The sequence below is a fragment of the Pseudophryne corroboree genome, chromosome 3 (genome assembly GCF_028390025.1).
Source record: "Pseudophryne corroboree isolate aPseCor3 chromosome 3, aPseCor3.hap2, whole genome shotgun sequence".
Classification (NCBI taxonomy): Eukaryota; Metazoa; Chordata; class Amphibia; order Anura; family Myobatrachidae; genus Pseudophryne; species Pseudophryne corroboree.
This window is the reverse complement of record NC_086446.1, coordinates 302,282,871-302,309,227: the sequence shown is the minus strand read 5'-3', so window position 1 is coordinate 302,309,227 and position 26,357 is coordinate 302,282,871. Positions and strand designations below refer to the sequence as shown.

The 26,357-nt window shown below is 44.7% G+C and overlaps 1 protein-coding gene across 11 annotated transcripts in view; it reads left to right on the top strand.

The window, feature by feature from the left end:
- The window catches only part of PHACTR3 (phosphatase and actin regulator 3), a 419,279-nt gene that overhangs the window by 250,921 nt on the left and 142,001 nt on the right, over positions 1–26,357 (top strand). The window contains exon 9 of one of the 11 annotated variants that reach the window (XM_063959371.1): positions 11,928–12,095. The exons of the other annotated variants lie outside the window; for them this stretch is intronic. Coding sequence (XP_063815441.1) covers positions 11,928–11,958 — 31 coding nt within the window. The 3' untranslated portion in view covers positions 11,959–12,095. Of the gene's footprint in view, positions 1–11,927; positions 12,096–26,357 lie in introns of those variants that run through there. 11 annotated transcript variants of the gene reach the window in all.

The following is a 26,357-nucleotide window of genomic DNA, read 5'->3' as shown; positions in this document are numbered from 1 at the left end:
CTCCAGCCTTTTGTCTGAGCAGCCACTCATCAGAGAGAGGATGGATCAGTTTCTGAGGGAGACACCTGGACTTGAGCAACTTGATCCTTCTTTTGACTCTTTGGGCAGTGATGTGACAGTGGAGGAGGTCAAGAGAGCCATAGACGGTTTGTCTATAAAAAAATCTCCGGGCCCAGATGGGTTAACATCTGAATTTTTTAAAGCTTTTTCAGACATATTGGCTCCTCATCTCATGGAGGTATTTAATGAAAGCCTGGGTAAGGGATCACTCCCTCCCTCTATGAGATCCTCTGCTCTCATATTATTGTCTAAAGGTAGGGACCCGGTGCGTGTTGAGAACTGGCGCCCCATCGCTCTTCTCAATACGGACAGAAAGATTCTGGCAAAGGTACTTTTTAATCGGCTGATGGAAGTTTCCGGGCTGTTACTTTCTCCGTCTCAGCATTGCACTGTAAAAGGCCAAAGCACCTTTAGTGCTGTCCTTGGCATCCGGGAGGCTGTGGAGCAATGTCGTGCTGAAAAATGGGGCAAGTATTTGCTGGCATTGGATCAGTCCAAGGCTTTTGACCGAGTTAATCATCAGTACCTGTGGGCTGTGCTGGAGAGGTATGGTCTTCCAGCAAGGGTGGTAGATTGGCTACGTGTCATTTACAATCAGGCTGAGAGCTTCCCACTTGTCAATGGCTGGGTAGGCCCTGCTTTTGCGGTCGACTCGGGTGTCCATCAGGGGTGTCCCCTGAGCCCCCTTCTATATGTATTTGCAATTGATCCTTTTGTGCGGAGGATTGAGAGCGGTGCTGTGGCAGGGGTTCAGCTGGGCCCTGGGTTGCCGCTGAGGGTGGTGGCCTACGCAGACGATGTTACTGTGGTCCTGTCATCTGTGGCAGAGGCACGTGGCATGGAACATCTTATCTGTGAGTACTCTGAGGCTTCGTGCTCCAGAATCAATCAGGATAAGTGTGAAGCTTTCTGGATGGGGGAGGAAGGTGATGAATTTACCCTTCCGGATAGCCTCCCCCGCGCCAGTCCAGAGATAAAAATTCTAGGTATCAAATTTGGCCGTGGTGATTATGCCACTCAGAATTGGGAGAAGAGGCTGGAAGATGCTACCAGGAAGGTGCAGTCCTGGAGAAGGTGGCAACTTTCTCTCAGGGAGAGGGTTGACTTATGCAAAACCTATCTGATTCCGCTTTTTCTGTATGTCAGTTATGTGTGCTTCTTGCCACAGTCTTTGTGGACCAAGATGAATTCTTTATTCTTCCTGATGTTATGGGGGAATAGAATGAATCTGGTCAAGAGAGGGATCACCTACAGATCGAGGGAACAGGGGGGGCTGAGTATGGTCAACCCTGTGGTGTTTTTTGCTACAACGTTTTTAAAACTGAATCTAGGGAGTTTGTTTCTAGGAACTCCCCCTCGATGGGTAGAGAGTTTTAGGGCCTGGGTGTTTCCCTTCCTCAGGTTATGGATGGATGGTGGCCAAGTAAAAACCTTTCGAGTCCGGCATGGCTACCTCCCGATCTACGTTATACTGTGCTTGAAGATGACGAGGCTTTGGGGGCTGGAGGTGGGTGAAGTCAAAAACTTCTCTAGAAGGGAGTTGGAGAGAAGAATTTTGCAGACTCACTTTTATGCTCCGCTGTCGTTAAGGGACTGCCCAGGCAGTGTCTGCTCAGATGGGTTGTCTTTGATTAATTCTCAAAGAATCCCACTGAAGTTCAGAGATATTGCCTGGCTTTCTTTCCAAGGGAGGCTTTATGTGCGGGGTAACCTCAAGTGTCGAAGTGCCAATGATCGTGGCTGCCCACGTGAGGAATGTCTAGGGGAGGTGGAGACAATGGACCATTTCCTCCTTGAGTGTCCCTTCAATATAAAGGTTTACAGAGCGGTATCAAGGGCCTTACGCATCCCGTGCCTTTCGGGGCTTAGTTACCCTGAGTGGGTTTATGGGGCGTTCAAAGGGTATAGAAGGTTTGATTTAACCACAATTTTTATAGTTAGTTTAGCAGTTAGGTTTCACACATGGGGTGCACGGTGTCAGGTTTCCCTCAGAGCAAAGGTCCTCCCCTGTGAGGAGGTGGTGGGAAATATTCTGCACGAGGTTAAGAGGATGATGGATATGGATAGGAAGAGGTTGGATGCTGTCGGGTGGTCCAGGCTCTGGCGCCACCTGAAACCCCCTTGAGTGGGTAGCAGAAGTCCTTTTCTTGTTCATCTTATGGCTTCCTATCCTTCACCTTCCCGTAGATTTCTTTTTTTCTGTTTTTTTAATTAAAGCGGTTTGCATGTGACTAAAAGACTTCATTCATCTTTTCATTGCTTATGGTTATAATATGTGTTGTTTGTATATAGTAGGTTGTTTTTTGCTTAGATGTTAAGCAATATTGACATTGCGTGTCATACATACAAGTGTTGTTGCTTTTTGGTTTGGATTATTGGGCAACAACTCAATGTATATTGTATGTCCTATTTTTATGAGTTTTACCATATTTATGTAATGTATGTTGCAATTTTTCTTAATAAAGGATAGCAGTATATACATGTGGGCATTATACACGGGTGCAGCAGTATATACATGTGGGCATTATACACAGGTGCAGCAGTATATACAGTACATGTGGGCATTGGGGGTAATTCCAAGTTGATCGCAGCAGGAAATTTTTTAGCATTTGGGCAAAACCATGTGCACTGCAGGGGGGGCAGATATAACATGTGCAGAGAGAGAGAGATTTGGGTGTGGTGAGTTCAATCTGCAATCTAAAATGCAGTGTAAAAATAAAGCAGCCAGTATTTACCCTGCACAGAAACAAAATAACCCACCCAAATCTAACTCTCTCTGCAAATGTTAGATCTGCCCCCCCTGCAGTGCACATGGTTTTGCCCAACTGCTAAAAAAATTCCTGCTGCGATCAACTTGGAATTACCCCCATTATGCACAGGTGCAGCAGTATATACATGTGGGCATTATACACAAGTGCAGCAGTATATACATGTGGGTATTAGACCACAGGTGCAGCAGTATATACATGTGGGCATTATACACAAGTGCAGCAGTATATACATGTGGGCATTATACACAGGTGCAGCAGTATATACATGTGGGCATTATACACAGGTGTAGCAGTATATACATGTGGGCATTATACACAGGTGCAGCAGTATATACATGTGGGCATTATACACAGGTGCAGCAGTATATACATGTGGGCATTATACACAGGTGCAGCAGTATATACATGTGGGCATTATACACAGGTGCAGCAGTATATACATGTGGGGATTATACACAGGTGCAGCAGTATATACATGTGGGTATTATACACAGTTACAGCAGTATATACTGCTGGTAATTTGGTGGGTTTTGATCAGATATGTAAAGAAAAGGTAGGCACAGTCTCATCTGTCATAGACCAGTATACTCCAGAGTTTTGACTATAAAAATGATTAGAATACCTGGTGGCTTATATATACAGTACACACTCTAGTTGCTGCAATATAATAAAGACCTTACTCTAGAGGTTGTGATTCATTAAAGCCCTCTACAAATGGAGCCCACAAATAAGAAGAGTACATCATTATAATTTCAAGTTTCTGATTTTATTATGGAAACCTATGTGTAAAATGCGTAGAATTCATCCTTCAGCTATTTTGGAAAGTTGAAGTAATACTGAAGCAAATGCCGCAAAGTACAGGTTTTTTTTTGCCATTTCAGGTACATTGAGTTTGTGGTATTAGGTAAATATGAAGGGTAGCAAACTTTTACTATTTTCTGGAACTTCAAAGAAGAAGGGATAACTTTGTCTGGATACTGCCTAAATAATTACGGACATTGATGTTGGAATGTGGTCAACTAAACAAACATGCGCCAAAATAGGGAGTGAATGGGTGAAGCATCAAACATTAGTAACTTTTGAGTTTTGACTAGGTATGGTTTTTTTTAAACTGTAGATGCTGAAAGATATGACTGTGGCTCTGCAAAGGCAGGTGGCGTGATGACACATAAAATGTTGGATAAGTATTTGATACCCACTTTGCACCATGGAATTCAAAATGTTATTGTTACTAAGTGATACTTTAAAATGTTGAGAGGTGAGGTATACGCTGACAGCCTAAGATGCCAAATGACTTTGGCCCAGACTGATTGTTTGTATTTAATCATACACTGCCTAGGATGTGGAGGATGGTCTAGGCTCGATCGGAAGTCTGGAGAGAAAGTTCAGGTGGCCCTCTTCCAATATGGTGTACCAGTTTTAGCCTATTAATGTTCAGTTCCTGCTCAGTTTGCTAGTAAAAAAAATGAGCATCCTAGTAATATAGAATACAGGTGAGCCCATGTCTCTCGAGGTTGTGACTTTTGCTAAGCTTAATCTTCAAGTTCTGGGGGATTTTTTACTTATCAAAATAAACAGTCGAGTCACATTATTATGACCACCTCCTACATTTGACGTTGGCAGCACGTAGCCCATGAAGTACGTCATGTGTCGTGTGCTGGCTTGGTGGGTATATATACGGTGTGCAATAGGCCATCTGCACACATATAACTTGTTACTGTCATGGGTAAAAGGGGCGATTTTTCCGAGTTACAAAAAGGAATTATTATCGGCATTCGGGTGGCAGTATTTCTGAAAGTGCAGTTTGTGAACTGTTTGCGTGTTGCTGTGGTGAAGGTGTATAGTGACTGGACAAATGGCATTATTGCAAATAACTGATGTGGAAACTGGGGAGCACCACGTGCCAATGATGTAAGAGGTGAACGTCTGTTACGAAGGGGTGAGAGGACCGACCGACATACTACAGTGGAGTAGCTCACTGTCAAAATGAACATTGGGGCTTCCAGACGTGTGTCTAAAACATCTAATGTCGGGCAGATGTGACATCGCAAACGATACATCATAAGTGCATACGCACTGTATGATGTATCGCAGGGCTGGCCAAACCGATCCTTGAGATCTACCAACAGTTCATGTTTTCCAGGTCTCCTGGAGATCTGTAGAATTGTCAGTTAGGAATGAATGCAGCACATCTTAATTAGTAATGACTACACCTGTGCACCAGCTAGGTGGTCTGGAAAATGTGAACTGTTGGTAGATCTCGAGGACTGGTTTGGCCAGCTCTGATGTATCGGCTGCAACCACATCCGCCCACATCCCGGAGCATGCAGGGCAGTCACATATCTTTTGTTCTGCACTTGAGAGCAAAAGATATGCGAGGTCATATACGAGCCGCGGGACCGTATACGAGATCACCCGTACACACTGTCCGATGGTACCGATATATCGTGCGAGCTAGCGGCTCGTGCAATATATCGGGTGCACATCGGACAGTGTGTACCCAGCCTTACTCTGGCTATTAGCTGGTGGTCATAATAATGTGACTCGACTGTGTAAATTTGTTACATTGTTCTGGAAAAAAGTGGAATATGTGCCAAGATATAGATACTGGAAGTGTTTGAGAAAAATATAGCATTATGGATAATATGGTAATTTTAACTGCATTAATTTTACTCACCCAGGAATCCAGAGGCTTCTATATCTTATTGATTGTCTATAAGTATTGTGAATTTACTCTAACATAGCATGAAATATTTTTTATACAGTAGTTTCTCTTACCTATTGAGTGAAGATTAATCACCATAGGACATCAACATTTTTTGATGAGGAAGTGGAGGTCTTTGTGTTAGATTTGGAATTATTTTATAACCATAGATTGCTCCTAAGGCATTGAGTTTGTGAAACAGATTTGGAAAAGAGACGTTTTACTTTTTAAGGCTTATATGTAGGTTTCCTGGGTTTATCTTCCTTTTGTATTTATGTCCTATCTCCGATCAGCAGAGCAGTCTCTATAAGTTTCTATGGGGACTGTGATATTGTCAAATCAATGTATCTAGCTCCAAAAGGCTTAGCCACTTGATAGCTAATGTCATCTTTTGATACTGTTAGCCATTGTAGTCTGTAGGCTAGAAGTGAGCACTTTTTTTCCGGAGATTGTCAGATGTGTCATTATACAGCTATCCTTTTTGCACCATATGTTGCGTGATGCCTGGTGTAACTTAGATGCTGTACTACAGCTAGCGATTACCATTCTCAGAGCCGTAACTAGGTGTGTGCCAATGGTGGCTTGCCCACAGCACAAATGTACTGAGGGCGCACCATCTAGTAGCACACCCGCTAACTCTGGTACACTCACTCCCGCCGCCTTCCATCTCCCGGCAGCCGCCGCTGCTACAAGGGAGCACTACCGCCGCCAGCTTCTGGGACTGTCAGTGCCAGGATCAGATAATCCACCCACCCTGCAGTGTCTCTGGACTCGGGAGAGACGTCGAAGAAAAGCAGCACTGAATAAGAAATTATTAGATTGATTATAGTAAAGATATATAGCAATTTATTATATAATTAATAACAATCTCATGATAAAAAAAACACATTTCACATCATGTGTCAACACTGATACTAATAACAGCATAGAATAAAATTGCGTATGATACTGTATATACAGTACACCTTTTATTGCTCTCTTATTGATCTGTTTGCAATTAGACCATGTAGTGTCTGTTCCTGTTAGATACCCCTGATAGATCCACAAGTCCTTATTTGGATGTGTAACTGTAACACAGGGGGTCATTCCGAGTTGTTCGCTCGTTGCCGATTTTCGCAACGGAGCGATTAAGGCAAAAATGCGCATGCGCATGGTACGCAGTGCGCATGCGCTAAGTATTTTAGCACAAAACTTAGTAGATTTACTCACGTCCGAACGAAGAATTTTCATCGTTGAAGTGATCGGAGTGTGATTGACAGGAAGTGGGTGTTTCTGGGCGGAAACTGACCGTTTTTTGGGAGTGTGCGGAAAAACGCAGGCGTGCCAGGATAAAACGCGCGAGTGTCTGGAGAAACGGGGGAGTGGCTGGCCGAACGCAGGGCTTGTTTGTGACGTCAAACCAGGAACAAAACGGGCTGAGCTGATCGCGGTGTAGGAGTAAGTCTCGAGCTACTCAGAAACTGCTAAGAATTATTTATTCGCAATTCTGCTAATCTTTCGTTCGCTATTCTGCTAAGCTAAGATACACTCCCAGAGGGCGGCGGCCTAGCGTGTGCAATGCTGCTAAAAGCAGCTAGCGAGCGAACAACTTGGAATGACCCCCACAGTTCAGCAAAAAACAGTATATTTACCGGTCACCGTTTGTTAGAGGTGGATATGCTTCCATTAGAGTCCATGGTTGGAATCTTTATCCTCATTAGGTGCGGTGGATGCTGTAGTTGCTGTAGTTTGTCTCTTTGGTGTGTGCAGCACAGCTGGTAGTAGATCCGGGGCTGGTTTAGACACTTCTGATGCCGGTCATGAGCTGAAGTGGTGATTGTTGGGGGGTCCTCCTGACACATTTCGCTGCGCCCCAAAATGCAGCTTTATCAAAGGATAATGAATGTGTGCAAATGGGGTTATATACCCTATCTAATAAATAGTTACTGACACCTGTGGCAAATGATCAATCCAATCACTTCTAATATTATTCAAAACACATTAAAAGAACTGTGGGGGCAGACCTATTGTAATAAACCAATATGTGGGAGAGACGTGATGACATCCTGCGCTGCCACACTGCCCTGCGTAATGTGTAAAAGGGAGCTCTGCCTGCCATACTGTGTAAAAGGAGACTCTACCTGGCATAATGTGTGATAGGGGCTCTACCTGGAGAAATGTGTAAAATGGTGCTCTACCTGGTTTAATGTGTGACAGGGGCACTACCTGGCGTAATGTGTAAAAGTGGTTCTACCTGCTGTAATGTGTGTAAGTGGCGCCACTGTGCGGCGTAATTTGAATAATGGAGACTACTGTACAGCATAATACGAACTGGTATTAATTTTGGCCATGCCCCTTCTTCATGAAGCCACGCCCCTATATTTTTGACACGCGCCTAGAGCGCTGTATATGGGGCAGGGGTGCCAATGCTGTTTCTTGCACACATCGCTAAACTGTCTAGTTACGGCACTGGCCATGCTTGAGTACCTTTTCTTGAATGTTGCAATTTGCTAATAGTGTACTAAGTATTTAAGATGAGTATAAAATTGGTATAAAATAGCAGATTAAGCATAATGACATGTAGCACAAGTTACCCATATAATGACTTTTATCTGTTTTATCTAGATTGTGCACTTTTTACTGAATTTTGCATCTTAATTCACTAATAGAGTTGGTATAAAGTACAGATTAGGCCGCATAGCTATCCAAATAGCCCCAATTTGAGGATAGCTGGTGTCTCAGCAAGATTATTTGAATACACTACCACAATAAATAATATACCATTGCTGCGATATGCGGCAATAAATCTATCTTCTTGTTGTCACTACAATGCAAGCAATGATAAATTAGCCCTAAACATGGTACTGGGGAATAAAAAAATGGAATGGCCATACACTGGGCCTCATTCAGAGATGTACACATTGGCAATACTTATGCAGTTGAGCAATTATCATCTGACTGCACGGTGGCACTGTGCCAAGGTACCTTAGCGAGGCCAATCATATTGAGGATTTCTGCACAAAGTGATTGACAGAGAACGTTTAGAGGTGGTGACGGGGAGTGGCGGCAGAAACGCAGATGTGTCACAACCGTTTTTGGGGAGTGTCTCAACCTACAACTGCTATCCTGTCCAACATGGTTCCAACGTCTCGGTTCCCGCGCCCATTCTGCATAGAGATACTCAGATGGTCAATTATCAAAGGATGCCCGGTCACCACTGCAGTTGCTGGGATCTACGAAGCCACTGGTGGGCGTCTCAATCCATTTCCAGGCGGTGACAGCATTAGCATACTTTTTGCACATCTGTTGCGTGCAGAATCACAGCTGCGAATGCATTAGCCAACATCTCTGACTCAGGCCCACTGTACAGTATTAAAAAATGTACTGTAATAAATAATTACTAAATATAACAGGAGACTTAAACATCATGTAATGTAGCACAAACTGTAGAAATAGTAGTACAGAACACCTAATGATTGCTACACTTGTTAAAAATAGCAAATTGTTCTTTTTTTGTCCTTGCTGATGGTACGCTGAGTGACCCACAAGGCGTGCCTGGTCTCTCAGGTGGCTAGCTAGCAGCATCAGTGGAAATAATATCCCATTGTTCCTTTAGTAATATTGAAGTAGAGCAATGATGACATGTACGGATTTTGTCACTGGCTGTACTAAGCTTGTTTTTACAATTTTTTCCACCGTTGAGGCCAAATTTTGTGTTCCCCTTCCACCACCACATTTCATACACAAAACCATCAAATTAATGAAGTCGTTAATGTGACAGTATCTATGTTTTTTTTTAATGCTAGTAGCTGGCCAAAAAGAAATGTAATAGCATAATGAAGAAAGCATCTTATGTAGTCTTTCCATATTCAACCCTGATTATAACTGTTATATTTCAATTTTTCTGATGGGGGAGATGTACTAAGCGTGGAGAGAGAGAAAGTGCCAACTAATCAGTTCCTGTCATTTTTCAAACACAGCCTGTAACATGGAGTTAGGAGCTGATTGGCTGGTACTTTATCTCTTTCTACGTTATTACTCTCCAAGTCTTAGAATATCTTCACAATTGAGAATGAGAAAACCAGCATCCGCTGCATCAAGGTATTATCACTGAAATCACCAGATTCCATAATGAAAGAACATGGTGCAATTACTCTTGGCAGTAACACTGAGAAGAGCAACAAACTATACTACTGACTCTAATATAGAATCAATTACAAATACAAATGCATGTCTAGGAGGAGAGACGGAGACCTTATGGATAAATGAAACGGTCTAGAAATACAGTATTTTCAGAAAAAATAACTGCTTAACTTCTCTTTGTTTTAATTGTTTATCACAGCGGTTCTCAAACGTTTTTGATTTACCGCACCCTGCAGTATCAGAATTATTTAGACGGCACCCCTAGGCCAAAAGTTTCTTCTTGAGAAATTTAGAAAAATATTAAATTGAGTAGATTGTATTTATATGTCACCCTTAGGTTGAATTTGTGTGGTGAGGGACAAGATCTGCTTCTGTTGGCCACATATTTGATGATTGATAGCCACCAGCGCTGGTTTTGCCCATTACATTGATCATAAATAAGTACAAAAGTGTAGATGTCACTTCAAAGCCCAACTTCCTTTCCCTTATCAATAAATTAAACCTTTTAAGCACTTCTTCTCCTGCAGCTGCTGCGGAGCTCTACAAAAGTGTTTACAGGGGCACACACAGAAAGTTCCGGGAGGCCACAGATGTAGTATTAGCTGTGATTGTTCGACCCAATGAGGGGAATGCAGTTCTCAGCGATATCCGTGAAGTGTCGCTGGAGCTGATCATTGTCTATGAAATCACAGTTTAACAGGAAGTTTGTTGCATGCCAACAATACACAATTGCGCTAAGAGAAAAACACAGATACCTATTTGGTCAGATGGGCAGTGCTGATCAGATGCTGTTTTTTCAGACATAGTGTTACCATTAATGAGAAAAGGGCAAAATCCTTTGTCGTTATATCATCTGGCAACGAAAGTCCCAGATAACTGTTTACTGGTACAGTATGTAATTATTCCTGGAGGAATGGCCTCCAGCTCTCCATGCTTTCACATTAACAGGGAAACTATAAAAAAACAACAATGTTTGTCTGGTAGATCAGTGGGTCCAATTACATGACCGAATTAACAGAGAGTCCTTTGTAAAAGGAATGAAGAGCTACATTCCTAGCAGTATTGACGGCATTCTGTTTACACATTGGATACCGTCACCTGACTCAATGGATTGGGGATTATTCTGTATAATTTAGAATTTCTGCATGCTGTGCATACACCAAAGAAAGAAACCGGTGATGCATGTGCGCCGGCTTAACCATGCGCTGACTGCCAAAGATCGCCGCTAGGGTGGCCAATCCCGGGGCTTTCTTTCAATCCCGGGTGTCGAGATCAATCCCGGGATTCCCGGGATACCTAGGATTGGGTTGAAGATTTTAAAATTACAATCTTCAATGCCCCCACCCCCTTCCTGGACCCGCCTAACCCACAGAACTACACACCATCCTCTGGGAGTGCAGCAGGTTCACTTGCCTCAAGCGGTGGGCGATGAAGTGCGATTGGGGCAGCACAGGCGGCTGACATCAGACTGTGTTGCGAGACCTTTGACTTCAAGTCATGCTTCACAGTGCGCATAGCTGGGGGCAGGGGGAGCTGGGAGGAGGGAGCTGGGCAGCGTCTGAGCCTCCTGAAGAAGCTAAACTCTGCCTGGCATTGAAAAAACAAGGTGGCTTTCTTATCACGAAATCCCCGGGATTGGAAACTCCAAACCTGGGATTGAATCCCAACCAATTTTAGGCCTAAATCCCGGGATCCCGCCAATCCTGATCCCGGGATTGGCCACCCTAATCGCCGCCGTGCAAATGGATTGATCCATCTGTAGGCAGACCACACTTGTTGAGAATGGGTTTTTTGGGTGGTAACTGAGTGACAACAATGAGATTGGTAATAAATGCCCATTTCATAGGAGTATTATAGGAGCGAAAGCTGATTTCCATACATGTTTGTAGTATGTGGATGGAGATGGCATGTCTGTTTATTAAAAATCTTTTGCACCTTGCATGGGATGGGAGCATGTCCAGATACTAATGATTTCACTGCTGCTGCAGATGTAAATACAGTGTCCAGGAGAGGCTCCCACATGCTGTCGTACTTGGGTGGATTCTGGCAATAGCATAAGGAAGTAATTAGGATGCCGCAGACAAACGGAGATGCATCAGAATCAGACTACTATCTGCTGCGCTATCCGGTCTCTAGGTCGACCACACTTAGGTCGACAACTATTGGTTGACATGCATTAGGTTCAACAGGGTTTTTAAGTCGAAATGGCAAAAGGTCAACATGAGTTTTTCACAATTTTTTTCATTTTTTTTAACTTTTTCATACTTTAGGATCCACGTGGACTACAACTGGGAATGGTAACCAACCCGAAGCATGCAAGGGGACACGGTGCACTAATTTGGGTTCCTGGTCACTCTACGAAGAAAACAACACAAAAACATTAAAAAAACTCATGTCGACCTTTTGTCATGTTGACCTTGCTCATGTTGACCTAATGCTTGTGACGACCTATTTTGGGTGTCAACTTAGTTACTGTTGACCAATAGTGGTCGCCCAAGACAATGTAGACCTAAGTGTGGTCGCCCCTATGAACCACACCCATCTGCAGCAGTAGAGGATGCTGTGAAGCCTGTGCGCTTAGTGCAGGCATTTATCTATTATACTGTAGTATATGATTTAGCTTGCCACTGCATTTCAATGTTCCCTTTAAATTAAAGTCTGGAAATTAAAGCGTTAAAAGATTAATCCAATTATGACTTTACTGTCAAGTGCTGTGTCATACCTCCCAGCTATTAACTAGACTTAGTGGGACAGCGGGTGGGACAGCGGGAGAGTCCCCAAAAAATGGCACTGTCTCATGAAAATTGGGACAGTTGAGAGGTATGGTGTATAGATAAGCAGCGGCTTATTGTACTATCCCTTTAAACCGGGTCACTTATGAATTCACAGGTTCTGTGGCTAGCTAACTTCAATCCTGCATTTTGCCTAGTTTTAATTAGTTAGAGAACCTGTATAATTCATAAGTGTCCTGGGTTAAAGAAATAGTATGGTAAGACAGGAAGCAATTTGTTTCCCTGCTGTCGGGATCCCGGCGGTCAGGATATCAATGCTGGAATCCCCGACAGCCAAGGGAATCCTGTCGGTCGGAATCCTGACCGGGGCCCGGAATCCCCACTTGGGGGGTGGTCCAGTGCAGCAAGCCTGTGAGGGGACACGCTGCGCTCGCCGTTTGGATCCCGTCTGTCGGGATTCAGGCGTTGGTCTTATGACCACCAAGATCCGGACCGTCGGGATCCCATACTGAATCCGGTAAGCCTATGTATAGACCATGTTCAGGTCAGTGTAACACGATATTGATTATTTCATAGTTTTAAATGCTGTCGTGCACAAGTTGCTGATTATAGAGGCAACAGTGCTGCATTTCCTTCTGAAATTAGACCTAACTGTAAGTAATAAGTGTAAAAGTCAGGATGTGTACTCGTGAGAGGCATTCATAGTTTAGGCTGACAATGTGTACTCCTGCAGTAAGACGTAATTAACCATTTATGCTGTGACCTGCCTCTCGTGGTGAATGCAGTGAGCATGTGCATGAGGTTATTGTGTTAAACATGACTATTTATTATGCCAGGGAACAGTGGGGATAAGTGACTTTATTACTATTATTATTATAATTATTGTTATTCTATATATCTTTACTCTGTATGAATATTGCACAGCTGTATGGGAGAATTAGGCTCTGCATGCACTGTTATGTAGCAGCACACATCAGGTTGGAATCGTGGCTGCTGGTTACTAAGCGACAGAAACATGGACATTTAAGAGCTTGGCCTTTTTTGGCAGTGTTTTCACAACATTGTTTCTGATGTGCTCAGTGAGAGCATTTCTTTATACAGGCCAGACTGACCCCATGTTTTATGGGTGTAGCTACAGTGGGTGCAGGGGGTGCCATTGCTATGGGGCCAAGAGCTAAGGGAGCTGCAACTGTCCCAAGGGGTGCCTCAGGACAGTTGCAGGGGTGCCTTGGATTTATAGTCCAGGACCAATTCAAATTATTTATGGTCAATGTAATAGGCAAAACTAGTGCTGGTGCGTGGCAAACATAAAATATGTAGACAAACAGAAGCAAATGTTTCCTCTCAACATTCAGTTGAACCTACGGATGACATATAAACACAATTTACTTATTTTATTATTTCTTTCCAAATTCCTCTATACAAAAGTTTTGGCCTAGGGGTGCCATGAAAAAAATTATTATACGCTAGGGCGCTGGGATTCAAAAAAGTTTGGAAACCACTGGCATACACTATACAATTATCTAGAAGATCCTTGGGATCCTTACTATAGGTCGACATGGACACAAGATCGACATGGACACAATGCAGGGGTGGTTTAACAGCGGTGGGGTCTCGTGTGCACCTCCGGTTGGGCCCACTACTCTGTCCGGTGCAGTAATCTCCAGCATTGTGCCAGAGTATACTGCGCATGCCATGTTCCGGAGACCATTTTGACTACTGTGCATGTGCAGCGACCATTTTGGCTGCTATTTTCAGCGCAAATGCAGCGCCTGACACTGAACTCTGAAAAGGTAAGTATTAAAATATGGGTGCAGTGTGTGCGGTGTGGGCCCCCTCTCGCATCGCACACATTGCACCCACTATAGAAACGCCTATGACACAATATACAAAAGGTCGACATATGAAAGGTTAACACTGAAAATGTCGACAGGTTCATATGGTCGACATTACAATGGTAGACACATTTTTTTTATGTTTTCATGTTTTTGGAGTTGTTCCTTCCTTGACTATTCATGTCCCAAATCATAGCCTTTAGTAACCTTGTCACAAGCAAAGTGAGACATCGTTCCCAAAGTGTGGTGAGCGAAGCGAGCCCGCGTTTCTGCAAATGGTGGTCCCATATGACAAAAACTATCCACACTAACCCCAAAAATGCAAGTGGAAAATTGGATAGGGTATAAAAAATACAGGTGAAACTTAGGAAAAATCGGGAAAAACTGTCATTTTTCCTGCCCAATAGGGTTTGCAGTCCAGCCCCCCTTTGTGTTTGTGTTTTATTTGTGTTTATATTGTACACTGGAAGGCAAGGCTTCCTTCCTCTGGTATTGGCACTCCTCCCATTTACCCTCAGGTGTTTTAATTAGCTGGGTTCCTGCATTTCAGATCACACATTGATAAGGGCACTACAGTATTTAAGGGTAAGTCCTGGATACATTTATATAATGTGATAGTATTAGGGAAGTTAGGGACCCATGTGATGAAATCACCTGGTTGCAGCACATGAGCCCGCATATCATACTTGCCTATCTGACCCTCTCCATGAGGAAGATGCTCTGTTCCTGGACTTTCCTGGTAATGTATGATTGCCATCACCTGTGGTGAAACACCTTTCTTATCAATTACCTAGCTCCCCACAGGTGATGGCAATCATACATTACCAGGAAAGTCCAGGAACAGAGCATCTTCCTCATGGAGAGGGTCAGGTAGGCAAGTATGCCGCATATTTGCGCAAATATGTGCTAATGATACTCAATGATACTCCATATTAATTGTGAGGGTTTATTTAAATGATTCTTGCTATCTGTGTTCTTAGTGCTAGGAGTGTGCATCTACATCTCTCTTCCTTCAGCATACTATTAAAAGCCTCAGCATGAGAACACCTCTTGATATATTTAGTAATAGGGTGTACAGTCCAGGCCCCCCTTTTCCACTATTACCCATTGATTTAATGGGTTAAATATTTGTATTGATATTCTATTTCTTTAGATTAAGTTGCTAATTGTATGTGCTGCAGTTTGTGCTGTTTTAATAAAAGGCTACTTTTCTTTAGCTGTTTACAACCTTGAATTGATGGCTGCTGTTGTCTCTCTGCCATCTGTACTCCCACCGGAAACAGGTACATAGTGTGTATAGAAACTAGACAAAATGGCATGAACCCTGAGAGATGAGACTGAAAATAAAGCAGGACTGAGTAAACAGTGGTGGGAGGAAAAGCCTAGAAGGCATGAATTTACATTCTCTGTGCTACACCATATGCTCTCCTACTCTATCCACACAGCTCTTCATGGCTCAAGCCCCCACAGCATCTCTGCTTTAAAAATAAATTGCATTATTTGACTACTAATTATTAGAGATGAGCGGGTTCGGTTCCTCGGAAACCGAACCCGCCCGAACTTCAGTTTTTTTTACACGGGTCCGAGCGACTCGGATCTTCCCGCCTTGCTCGGTTAACCCGAGCGCGCCCGAACGTCATCATCCCGCTGTCGGATTCTCGCGAGGCTCGGATTCTATCGCGAGACTCGGATTCTATATAAGGAGCCGCGCGTCGCCGCCATTTTCACACGTGCATTGAGATTGATAGGGAGAGGACGTGGCTGGCGTCCTCTCCGTTTATAGAGAGTGAGACTACTAGAGTAGAGAGAGACACAGTATTATTTACTTTAGTAATTTTGGGGAGCATTAGGAGGAGTACTACTACTTGCTGAAGTGATAGTGTGACTGTATATCTGACTTGTGGGGGAGACAGTGGGGAGCAGTTAGAGTCTGAGAGCAGGAGTACATATTTTAACGTACAGTGCACACTTTTGCTGGCACTCTGCTGCCAGAGTGCCACACTGCCATTGTGACCACACTGACCACCAGTATATATTGTGATTGTCTGCTTAGGAGTACTACTTGCAAGTTGCTGATAGTGTGACCAGTGACCTGACCACCAGTTTAATTAATCACTACCAGTTTAATATATATATATAATTGTATATAATATATATATAATTGTATATGTATACCACCTACCCGTGTTTTTTTTTTTTTTTTCTTCTTGATACATACTACTATAGTAGCTTACTGTAGCAGTCTGCGGTGCTGCTGAGCTGACAGTGTCCAGCAGGTCCGTCATCAGTCATTACATAATAAATATATATACCTGTCCGGCTGCAGTACTAGTGATATTATATATATATATATATTAATTTCATCTCATTATCATCCAGTCTATATTAGCAGCAGACACAGTACGGTAGTCCACGGCTGTAGCTACCTCTGTGTCGGCAGTCGCTGGTCCATCCATAATTGTATACCACCTACCCGTGGTTTTTTTTTTTCTCTTTCTTCTTGATACATACTACTATAGTAGCTTACTGTAGCAGTCTGCGGTGCTGCTGAGCTGACAGTGTCCAGCAGGTCCGTCATCAGTCATTACATAATAAATATATATACCTGTCCGGCTGCAGTACTAGTGATATTATATATATATATATATTAATTTCATCTTATTATCATCCAGTCTATATTAGCAGCAGACACAGTACGGTAGTCCACGGCTGTAGCTACCTCTGTGTCGGCAGTCGCTGGTCCATCCATAATTGTATACCACCTACCCGTGGTTTTTTTTTCTCTTTCTTCTTGATACATACTACTATAGTAGCTTACTGTAGCAGTCTGCGGTGCTGCTGAGCTGACAGTGTCCAGCAGGTCCGTCATCAGTCATTACATAATAAATATATATACCTGTCCGGCTGCAGTACTAGTGATATTATATATATATATATATATATATATATATTAATTTCATCTCATTATCATCCAGTCTATATTAGCAGCAGACACAGTACGGTAGTCCACGGCTGTAGCTACCTCTGTGTCGGCAGTCGCTCGTCCATCCATAAGTATACTAGTATCCATCCATCTCCATTGTTTACCTGAGGTGCCTTTAGTTGTGCCTATTAAAATATGGAGAACAAAAATGTTGAGGTTCCAAAATTAGGGAAAGATCAAGATCCACTTCCACCTCGTGCTGAAGCTGCTGCCACTAGTCATGGCCGAGACGATGAAATGCCAGCAACGTCGTCTGCCAAGGCCGATGCCCAATGTCATAGTACAGAGCATGTAAAATCCAAAACACCAAATATCAGTAAAAAAAGGACTCCAAAATCTAAAATAAAATTGTCGGAGGAGAAGCGTAAACTTGCCAATATGCCATTTACCACACGGAGTGGCAAGGAACGGCTGAGGCCCTGGCCTATGTTCATGGCTAGTGGTTCAGCTTCACATGAGGATGGAAGCACTCAGCCTCTCGCTAGAAAAATGAAAAGACTCAAGCTGGCAAAAGCACCGCAAAGAACTGTGCGTTCTTCGAAATCCCAAATCCACAAGGAGAGTCCAATTGTGTCGGTTGCGATGCCTGACCTTCCCAACACTGGACGTGAAGAGCATGCGCCTTCCACCATTTGCACGCCCCCTGCAAGTGCTGGAAGGAGCACCCGCAGTCCAGTTCCTGATAGTCAAATTGAAGATGTCAGTGTTGAAGTACACCAGGATGAGGAGGATATGGGTGTTGCTGGCGCTGGGGAGGAAATTGACAAGGAGGATTCTGATGGTGAGGTGGTTTGTTTAAGTCAGGCACCCGGGGAGACACCTGTTGTCCGTGGGAGGAATAGGGCCGTTGACATGCCTGGTGAAAATACCAAAAAAATCAGCTCTTCGGTGTGGAAGTATTTCAACAGAAATGCGGACAACATTTGTCAAGCCGTGTGTTGCCTTTGTCAAGCTGTAATAAGTAGGGGTAAGGACGTTAACCACCTCGGAACATCCTCCCTTATACGTCACCTGCAGCGCATTCATAATAAGTCAGTGACAAGTTCAAAAACTTTGGGCGACAGCGGAAGCAGTCCACTGACCAGTAAATCCCTTCCTCTTGTAACCAAGCTCACGCAAACCACCCCACCAACTCCCTCAGTGTCAATTTCCTCCTTCCCCAGGAATGCCAATAGTCCTGCAGGCCATGTCACTGGCAATTCTGACGAGTCCTCTCCTGCCTGGGATTCCTCCGATGCATCCTTGCGTGTAACGCCTACTGCTGCTGGCGCTGCTGTTGTTGCTGCTGGGAGTCGATGGTCATCCCAGAGGGGAAGTCGTAAGCCCACTTTTACTACTTCCACCAAGAAATTGACTGTCCAACAGTCCTTTGCGAGGAAGATGAAATATCACAGCAGTCATCCTGTTGCAAAGCGGATAACTGAGGCCTTGACAACTATGTTGGTGTTAGACGTGCGTCCGGTATCCGCCGTTAGTTCACAGGGAACTAGACAATTTCTTGAGGTAGTGTGCCCCCGTTACCAAATACCATCTAGGTTCCACTTCTCTAGGCAGGCGATACCGAGAATGTACACGGACGTCAGAAAAAGACTCACCAGTGTCCTAAAAAATGCAGTTGTACCCAATGTCCACTTAACCACGGACATGTGGACAAGTGGAGCAGGGCAGGGTCAGGACTATATGACTGTGACAGCCCACTGGGTAGATGTATGGACTCCCGCCGCAAGAACAGCAGCGGCGGCACCAGTAGCAGCATCTCGCAAACGCCAACTCTTTCCTAGGCAGGCTACGCTTTGTATCACCGGTTTCCAGAATACGCACACAGCTGAAAACCTCTTACGGCAACTGAGGAAGATCATCGCGGAATGGCTTACCCCAATTGGACTCTCCTGTGGATTTGTGGCATCGGACAACGCCAGCAATATTGTGTGTGCATTAAATATGGGCAAATTCCAGCACGTCCCATGTTTTGCACATACCTTGAATTTGGTGGTGCAGAATTTTTTAAAAAATGACAGGGGCGTGCAAGAGATGCTGTCGGTGGCCAGAAGAATTGCGGGACACTTTCGGCGTACAGGCACCACGTACAGAAGACTGGAGCACCACCAAAAATGCCTGAACCTGCCCTGCCATCATCTGAAGCAAGAAGTGGTAACGAGGTGGAATTCAACCCTCTATATCATGGGTCTTCAACCTGCGACCCTCCAGATGCTGTGGAACTACACATCCCAGCATGCCCTGCCTCAGTTTTAGCATACCTTAATAGCAAAACTGTGGCAGGGCATGCTGGGATGTGTAGTTTCACAGCAGCTGGAGGGCCACAGGATGAAGACCCATGCTCTATATGCTTCAGAGGTTGGAGGAGCAGCAAAAGGCCATTCAAGCCTATACAATTGAGCACGATATAGGAGGTGGAATGTACCTGTCTCAAGCGCAGTGGAGAATGATTTCAACGTTGTGCAAGGTTCTGCAACCTTTTGAACTTGCCACACGTGAAGTCAGTTCAGACACTGCCAGCCTGAGTCAGGTCATTCCCCTCATCAGGCTTTTGCAGAAGAAGCTGGAGGCATTGAAGGAGGAGCTAAAAGGGAGCGATTCCGCTAGGCATGTGGGACTTGTGGATGGAGCCCTTAATTCGCTTAACAAGGATTCACGGGTGGTCAATCTGTTGAAATCAGAGCACTACATTTTGGCCACCGTGCTCGATCCTAGATTTAAAACCTACCTTGTATCTCTCTTTCCGGCAGACACAAGTCTGCTGGGGTTCAAAGACCTGCTGGTGACAAAATTGTCAAGTCAAGCGGAACGCGACCTGTCAACATCTCCTCCTTCACATTCTCCCGCAACTGGGGGTGCGAGGAAAAGGCTCAGAATTCCGAGCCCACCCGCTGGCGGTGATGCAGGGCAGTCTGGAGCGACTGCTGATGCTGACATCTGGTCCGGACTGAAGGACCTGACAACGATTACGGACATGTCGTCTACTGTCACTGCATATGATTCTGTCACCATTGAAAGAATGGTGGAGGATTATATGAGTGACCGCATCCAAGTAGGCACGTCAGACAGTCCGTACTTATACTGGCAGGAAAAAGAGGCAATTTGGAGGCCCTTGCACAAACTGGCTTTATTCTACCTAAGTTGCCCTCCCACAAGTGTGTACTCCGAAAGAGTGTTTAGTGCCGCCGCTCACCTTGTCAGCAATTGGCGTACAAGGTTACTTCCAGAAAATGTGGAGAAGATGATGTTCATTAAAATGAATTCTAATCAATTCCTCCGTGGAGACATTGACCAGCAGCAATTGCCTCCACAAAGTACACAGGGAGCTGAGATGGTGGATTCCAGTGGGGACGAATTGATAATCTGTGAGGAGCGGGATGTACACGGTGATATATCGGAGGATGATGATGAGGTGGACATCTTGCCTCTGTAGAGCCAGTTTGTGCAAGGAGAGATTAATTGCTTCTTTTTCGGTGGGGGTCCAAACCAACCCGTCATTTCAGTCACAGTCGTGTGGCAGGCCCTGTCACTGAAATGATGGGTTGGTTAAAGTGTGCATGTCCTGTTTATACAACATAAGGGTGGGTGGGAGGGCCCAAGGACAATTCCATCTTGCACCTCTTTTTTCTTTCATTTTTATTTGCGTCATGTGCTGTTTGGGGAGTGTTTTTTGGAAGGGCCATCCTGCGTGACACTGCAGTGCCACTCCTAGATGGGCCAGGTGTTTGTGTCAGCCACTAGGGTCGCTTAGCTTACTCACACAGCTACCTCATTGCGCCTCTTTTTTTCTTCTTTGCGTCATGTGCTGTTTGGGGAGTGTTTTTTGGAAGGGCCATCCTGCGTGACACTGCAGTGCCACTCCTAGATGGGCCAGGTGTTTGTGTCGGCCACTAGGGTCGCTTAGCTTACTCACACAGCTACCTCATTGCGCCTCTTTTTTTCTTCTTTGCGTCATGTGCTGTTTGGGGAGTGTTTTTTGGAAGGGCCATCCTGCGTGACACTGCAGTGCCACTCCTAGATGGGCCAGGTGTTTGTGTCGGCCACTAGGGTCGCTTATCTTACTCACACAGCTACCTCATTGCGCCTCTTTTTTTCTTCTTTGCGTCATGTGCTGTTTGGGGAGTGTTTTTTGGAAGGGCCATCCTGCGTGACACTGCAGTGCCACTCCTAGATGGGCCAGGTGTTTGTGTCGGCCACTAGGGTCGCTTAGCTTACTCACACAGCTACCTCATTGCGCCTCTTTTTTTCTTCTTTGCGTCATGTGCTGTTTGGGGAGTGTTTTTTGGAAGGGCCATCCTGCATGACACTGCAGTGCCACTCCTAGATGGGCCAGGTGTTTGTGTCGGCCACTAGGGTCGCTTATCTTACTCACACAGCTACCTCATTGCGCCTCTTTTTTTCTTTGCGTCATGTGCTGTTTGGGGAGTGTTTTTTGGAAGGGCCATCCTGCGTGACACTGCAGTGCCACTCCTAGATGGGCCAGGTGTTTGTGTCGGCCACTAGGGTCGCTTAGCTTAGTCATCCAGCGACCTCGGTGCAAATTTTAGGACTAAAAATAATATTGTGAGGTGTGAGGTATTCAGAATAGACTGAAAATGAGTGGAAATTATGGTTTTTGAGGTTAATAATACTTTGGGATCAAAATGACCCCCAAATTCTATGATTTAAGCTGTTTTTTAGTGTTTTTTGAAAAAAACACCCGAATCCAAAACACACCCGAATCCGACAAAAAAAATTCGGTGAGGTTTTGCCAAAACGCGGTCGAACCCAAAACACGGCCGCGGAACCGAACCCAAAACCAAAACACAAAACCCGAAAAATTTCAAGTGCACATCTCTACTAATTATACTGAATTCCAATAGTTAATACTATTGAATAGTAATGTAGAAAATAAAATAATAAAAGCAAAGACCTGCACATTTATCAGTGTGGCGACTCCAAACACCTACTTCCCTAGGCTTCCTCCTAAGTGGGCGTTCCATCCGGCCTGAAACTAATCCTAAATCATCATCTGGCAACCTAGTAGGGATTGTTAAAAGAGATCTATGTTAAATTGCTGCCTACACTGAATCATCTTCTTTACATAAAAATATATAACATTTATCCCGTCAAAATCTGAATAAGTAAGCTCCATCCCGATCTGCCCAAATAAAGCATGACCTCCTGCAGGATCAGTCCAGTATACATGCCAACTTTTTCTCAATGGTCCACCCATTTTGCTAGTACCTTCTGTGAACTTTAACAGTCCAACAGAATGAGGGGCTAATGGAAGGTAAATTGGAGGTAAAGTAAACACAACCTGGGTCAGGGTTGGTATGTTGTGGCTCTGTTATGTGTTGATGGCGATTGGTGGTTTGCGGTGCTCTGCTTCTTCTTGACAATGGGTACCTGTAGTGTCGGGGAAGAAGGGAGAAATTAAGAGACATGTGTTCCTACTTTCTGTTATGGAGATCCAAACAAGTAAATCGATAGGTGGGGGTAAATGTGTTAACTGGGGGAGAAAAGAGATCATTATTATATTATGAACATGGAATAATGGAAATGGGGGGCATGTTACTGATACAGTTATGGTCATCTACTAGCTTGTAAGAGACAGATATTAAAAGTTGCAGGTCTGTTGGGTGCCCGTGCTCCCTTCCAAAAATTCTAATCGTTTTGATCCAGATGAAAGCAATACAACCAGTTTGACAGTTAACAGCCTGGGGGAGGGGGGTGAGAGGGAGATGTTTAAAATGTTGTTGAGAGACTAGGGGGTAAATTTACTAAGAATCGTATTTTCCCGTTTGAGGTCAAAGTTCAATCACGAATGACATCGAAAGTGTAAATATGCAACTTTTTGAATTGATTACGACTAATTTACTAAGCTGCCGTATTCTGCATTTTCGGTTTTTCCGATGTCGATGTCATTCGTTCTTTTAGGCAGTGTTTTACGTGAGTGACTTGTAAAACACTGCCGACTTTAATACAATGAATCTCGGCCGGATCTGAGAGATCCGTGCAGGGCTTCATTGTGCACCTTGTAAAAAAAATAAAAAATGTTTAAACTTAAAAAAAAAATTGCGTGGGGTCCCCCCTCCTAAGCCAAACCAGCCTCGGGCTCTTTGAGCTGGCCCTGGTTGCAAAAATATGGGGAAAAAATTGACAGGGGTTCCCCCATATTTAAGCAACCAGCACCGGGCTCTGCGCCTGGTCCTGGTTCCAAAAATACGGGGGACAAAAAGCGTAGGGGTCCCCCGTATTTTTGAAACCAGCACCGGGCTCCACTAGCTGGACAGATAATGCCACAGCCGGGGGGTCACTTTTATACAGTGCCTTGCGGCCGTGGCATCAAATATCCAACTAGTCACCCCTGGCCGGGGTACCCTGGGGGAGTGGGGACCCCTTCAATCAAGGGGTCCCCCCCCAGCCACCCAAGGGCCAGGGGTGAAGCCCGAGGCTGTCCCCCCCCATCCAATGGGCTGCGGATGGGGGGCTGATAGCCTTTGTTGAAAGTAATGAATATTGTTTTTAGTAGCAGTACTACAAGTCCCAGCAAGCCTCCCCCGCAAGCTGGTACTTGGAGAACCACAAGTACCAGCATGCGGCGGAAAACCGGGCCCGCTGGTACCTGTAGTACTACTACTAAAAAAATACCCCAATAAAGACATTACACACACACCTTGAAAGCATAACTTTAATGCATACATACACACCACCATATACACATACTTACCTTATGTTCACACGAGGGTCGGTCCCCTTCTCCAGTAGAATCCATGGTGTACCTGTTGAAAAAATCCTACTCACCAAATCCAGTGTAGAGGGCTCCTCGGATAATCCATTTGTAATCCACGTACTTGTAAATATAAAAAAACGGGACACCCGACCACGAACTGAAAGGGGACCCATGTTTTCACATGGGACCCCTTTCCCCGAATGCCAGAAACCCCCTCTGACTGATGTCTAAGTGGGTTTCTTCAGCCAATCAGGGAGCGCCACGTTGTGGCACCCTCCTGATCGGCTGTGTGCTCCTGTACTGTCTGACAGGCGGCACACGGCAGTGTTACAATGTAGCGCCTATGCGCTCCATTGTAACCAATGGTGGGAACTTTGTAGTCAGCGGTTGACCGAAAGTGACCTCACCGCTGACCACAAAGTTCCCACCATTGGTTACAATGGAGCGCATAGGCGCTACATTGTAACACTGCCGTGTGCCGCCTGTCAGACAGTACAGGAGCACACAGCCGATCAGGAGGGTGCCACAACGTGGCGCTCCCTGATTGGCTGAAGAAACCCACTTAGACATCAGTCAGAGGGGGTTTCTGGCATTCGGGGAAAGGGGTCCCATGTGAAAACATGGGTCCACTTTCAGTTCGTGGTCGGGTGTCCCGTTTTTTTATTTTTACAAGTACGTGGATTACAAATGGATTATCCGAGGAGCCCTCTACACTGGATTTGGTGAGTAGGATTTTTTCAACAGGTACACCATGGATTCTACTGGAGAAGGGGACCGACCCTCGTGTGAACATAAGGTAAGTATGTGTATATGGTGGTGTGTATGTATGCATTAAAGTTATACTTTCAAGGTGTGTGTGTAATGTCTTTATTGGGGTATTTTTTTAGTAGTAGTACTACAGGTACCAGCGGGCCCGGTTTTCCGCCGCATGCTGGTACTTGTGGTTCTCCAAGTACCAGCTTGCGGGGGAGGCTTGCTGGGACTTGTAGTACTGCTACTAAAAACAATATTCATTACTTTCAACAAAGGCTATCAGCCCCCCATCCGCAGCCCATTGGATGGGGGGGACAGCCTCGGGCTTCACCCCTGGCCCTTGGGTGGCTGGGGGGGGGGCCCCTTGATTGAAGGGGTCCCCACTCCCCCAGGGTACCCCGGCCAGGGGTGACTAGTTGGATATTTGATGCCACGGCCGCAAGGCACTGTATAAAAGTGACCCCCGGCTGTGGCATTATCTGTCCAGCTAGTGGAGCCCGGTGCTGGTTTCAAAAATACGGGGGACCCCTACGCTTTTTGTCCCCCGTATTTTTGGAACCAGGACCAGGCGCAGAGCCCGGTGCTGGTTGCTTAAATATGGGGGAACCCCTGTCAATTTTTCCCCCATATTTTTGCAACCAGGGCCGGCTCAAAGAGCCAGAGGCTGGTTTGGTTTAAGAGGGGGGACCCCACGCATATTTTTTTTTTTAAATTATAACATTTCCCACCCCTTCCCACTGAAAAACATGCACGAATCTCATGGATCCGTGCATGCCTATACAAACACGGGATAAAAAAGCAGGTCTGTTTTTTTTTAGCACTTTTTCACGATTTGTATTTTAGCACGGCAGTGTTTGGCTATTGTCGGCAGTGTTTGTGTTTTGCACTTTTTAGTAAATGACCGATTTCTACCAAATTGCAGGCGTATTTGACCGATGGTGTATTGAGTCGTGATTTTTTCCTAGGACTTCCAAAATATTACGAATGCCCTCATCACTGCCGTGATTTTTGCTTAGTAAATTACCGAGATGACACTTTGAAGAAAAAACGGCATCTCGGTCAAAATCGGGACCTTAGTAAATATACCCCTAGGAGTCTATTTACTAAGCCTTGGATGGAGATAGTGTACCAGCCAATCAGCACCATGTCACAGGCTGTGTTTGAAAACTGAAAGGTGCTGGTTGGCTGGTACTTTATCTCCATCCAAGGCTTAGTAAATAGACCTCTAAGTACCAACCATTCCACTCATGTCATTTTTCATACACAGCCTGTAACATGACACTTTTTTAGCTCTCTCACAGCTTTGATACATATCCCTCTGGAAGAGAGGTTTTATTTCTACCTTACCCCCCAAAATGGTAACCCTAGGATCAATCACCCTCATGCAAATGTCCCCAATTATTACTGCAGTCGCGCCAAACAGCTCTTCTTGGCTTGTCCGGTCCAGTGTGACTCTGGTCGTCTTTCTTGCGTCATTGTACCAGATAATGCATCCTAGCCGCAATGATATGTGACGCTTGTATATCTGTGCGACTGAGACTAAATCTGTATCTGAAGTGCTACAAAAAAAGGAAGAAGTGGGAGGGCATGATGAATACATATATACTCCACTAATATATGATAAAACTGGACTGCAGTATTGGTAAATCTATATATTCAATAAAATGCAGTTTTTTTAAAAAGTT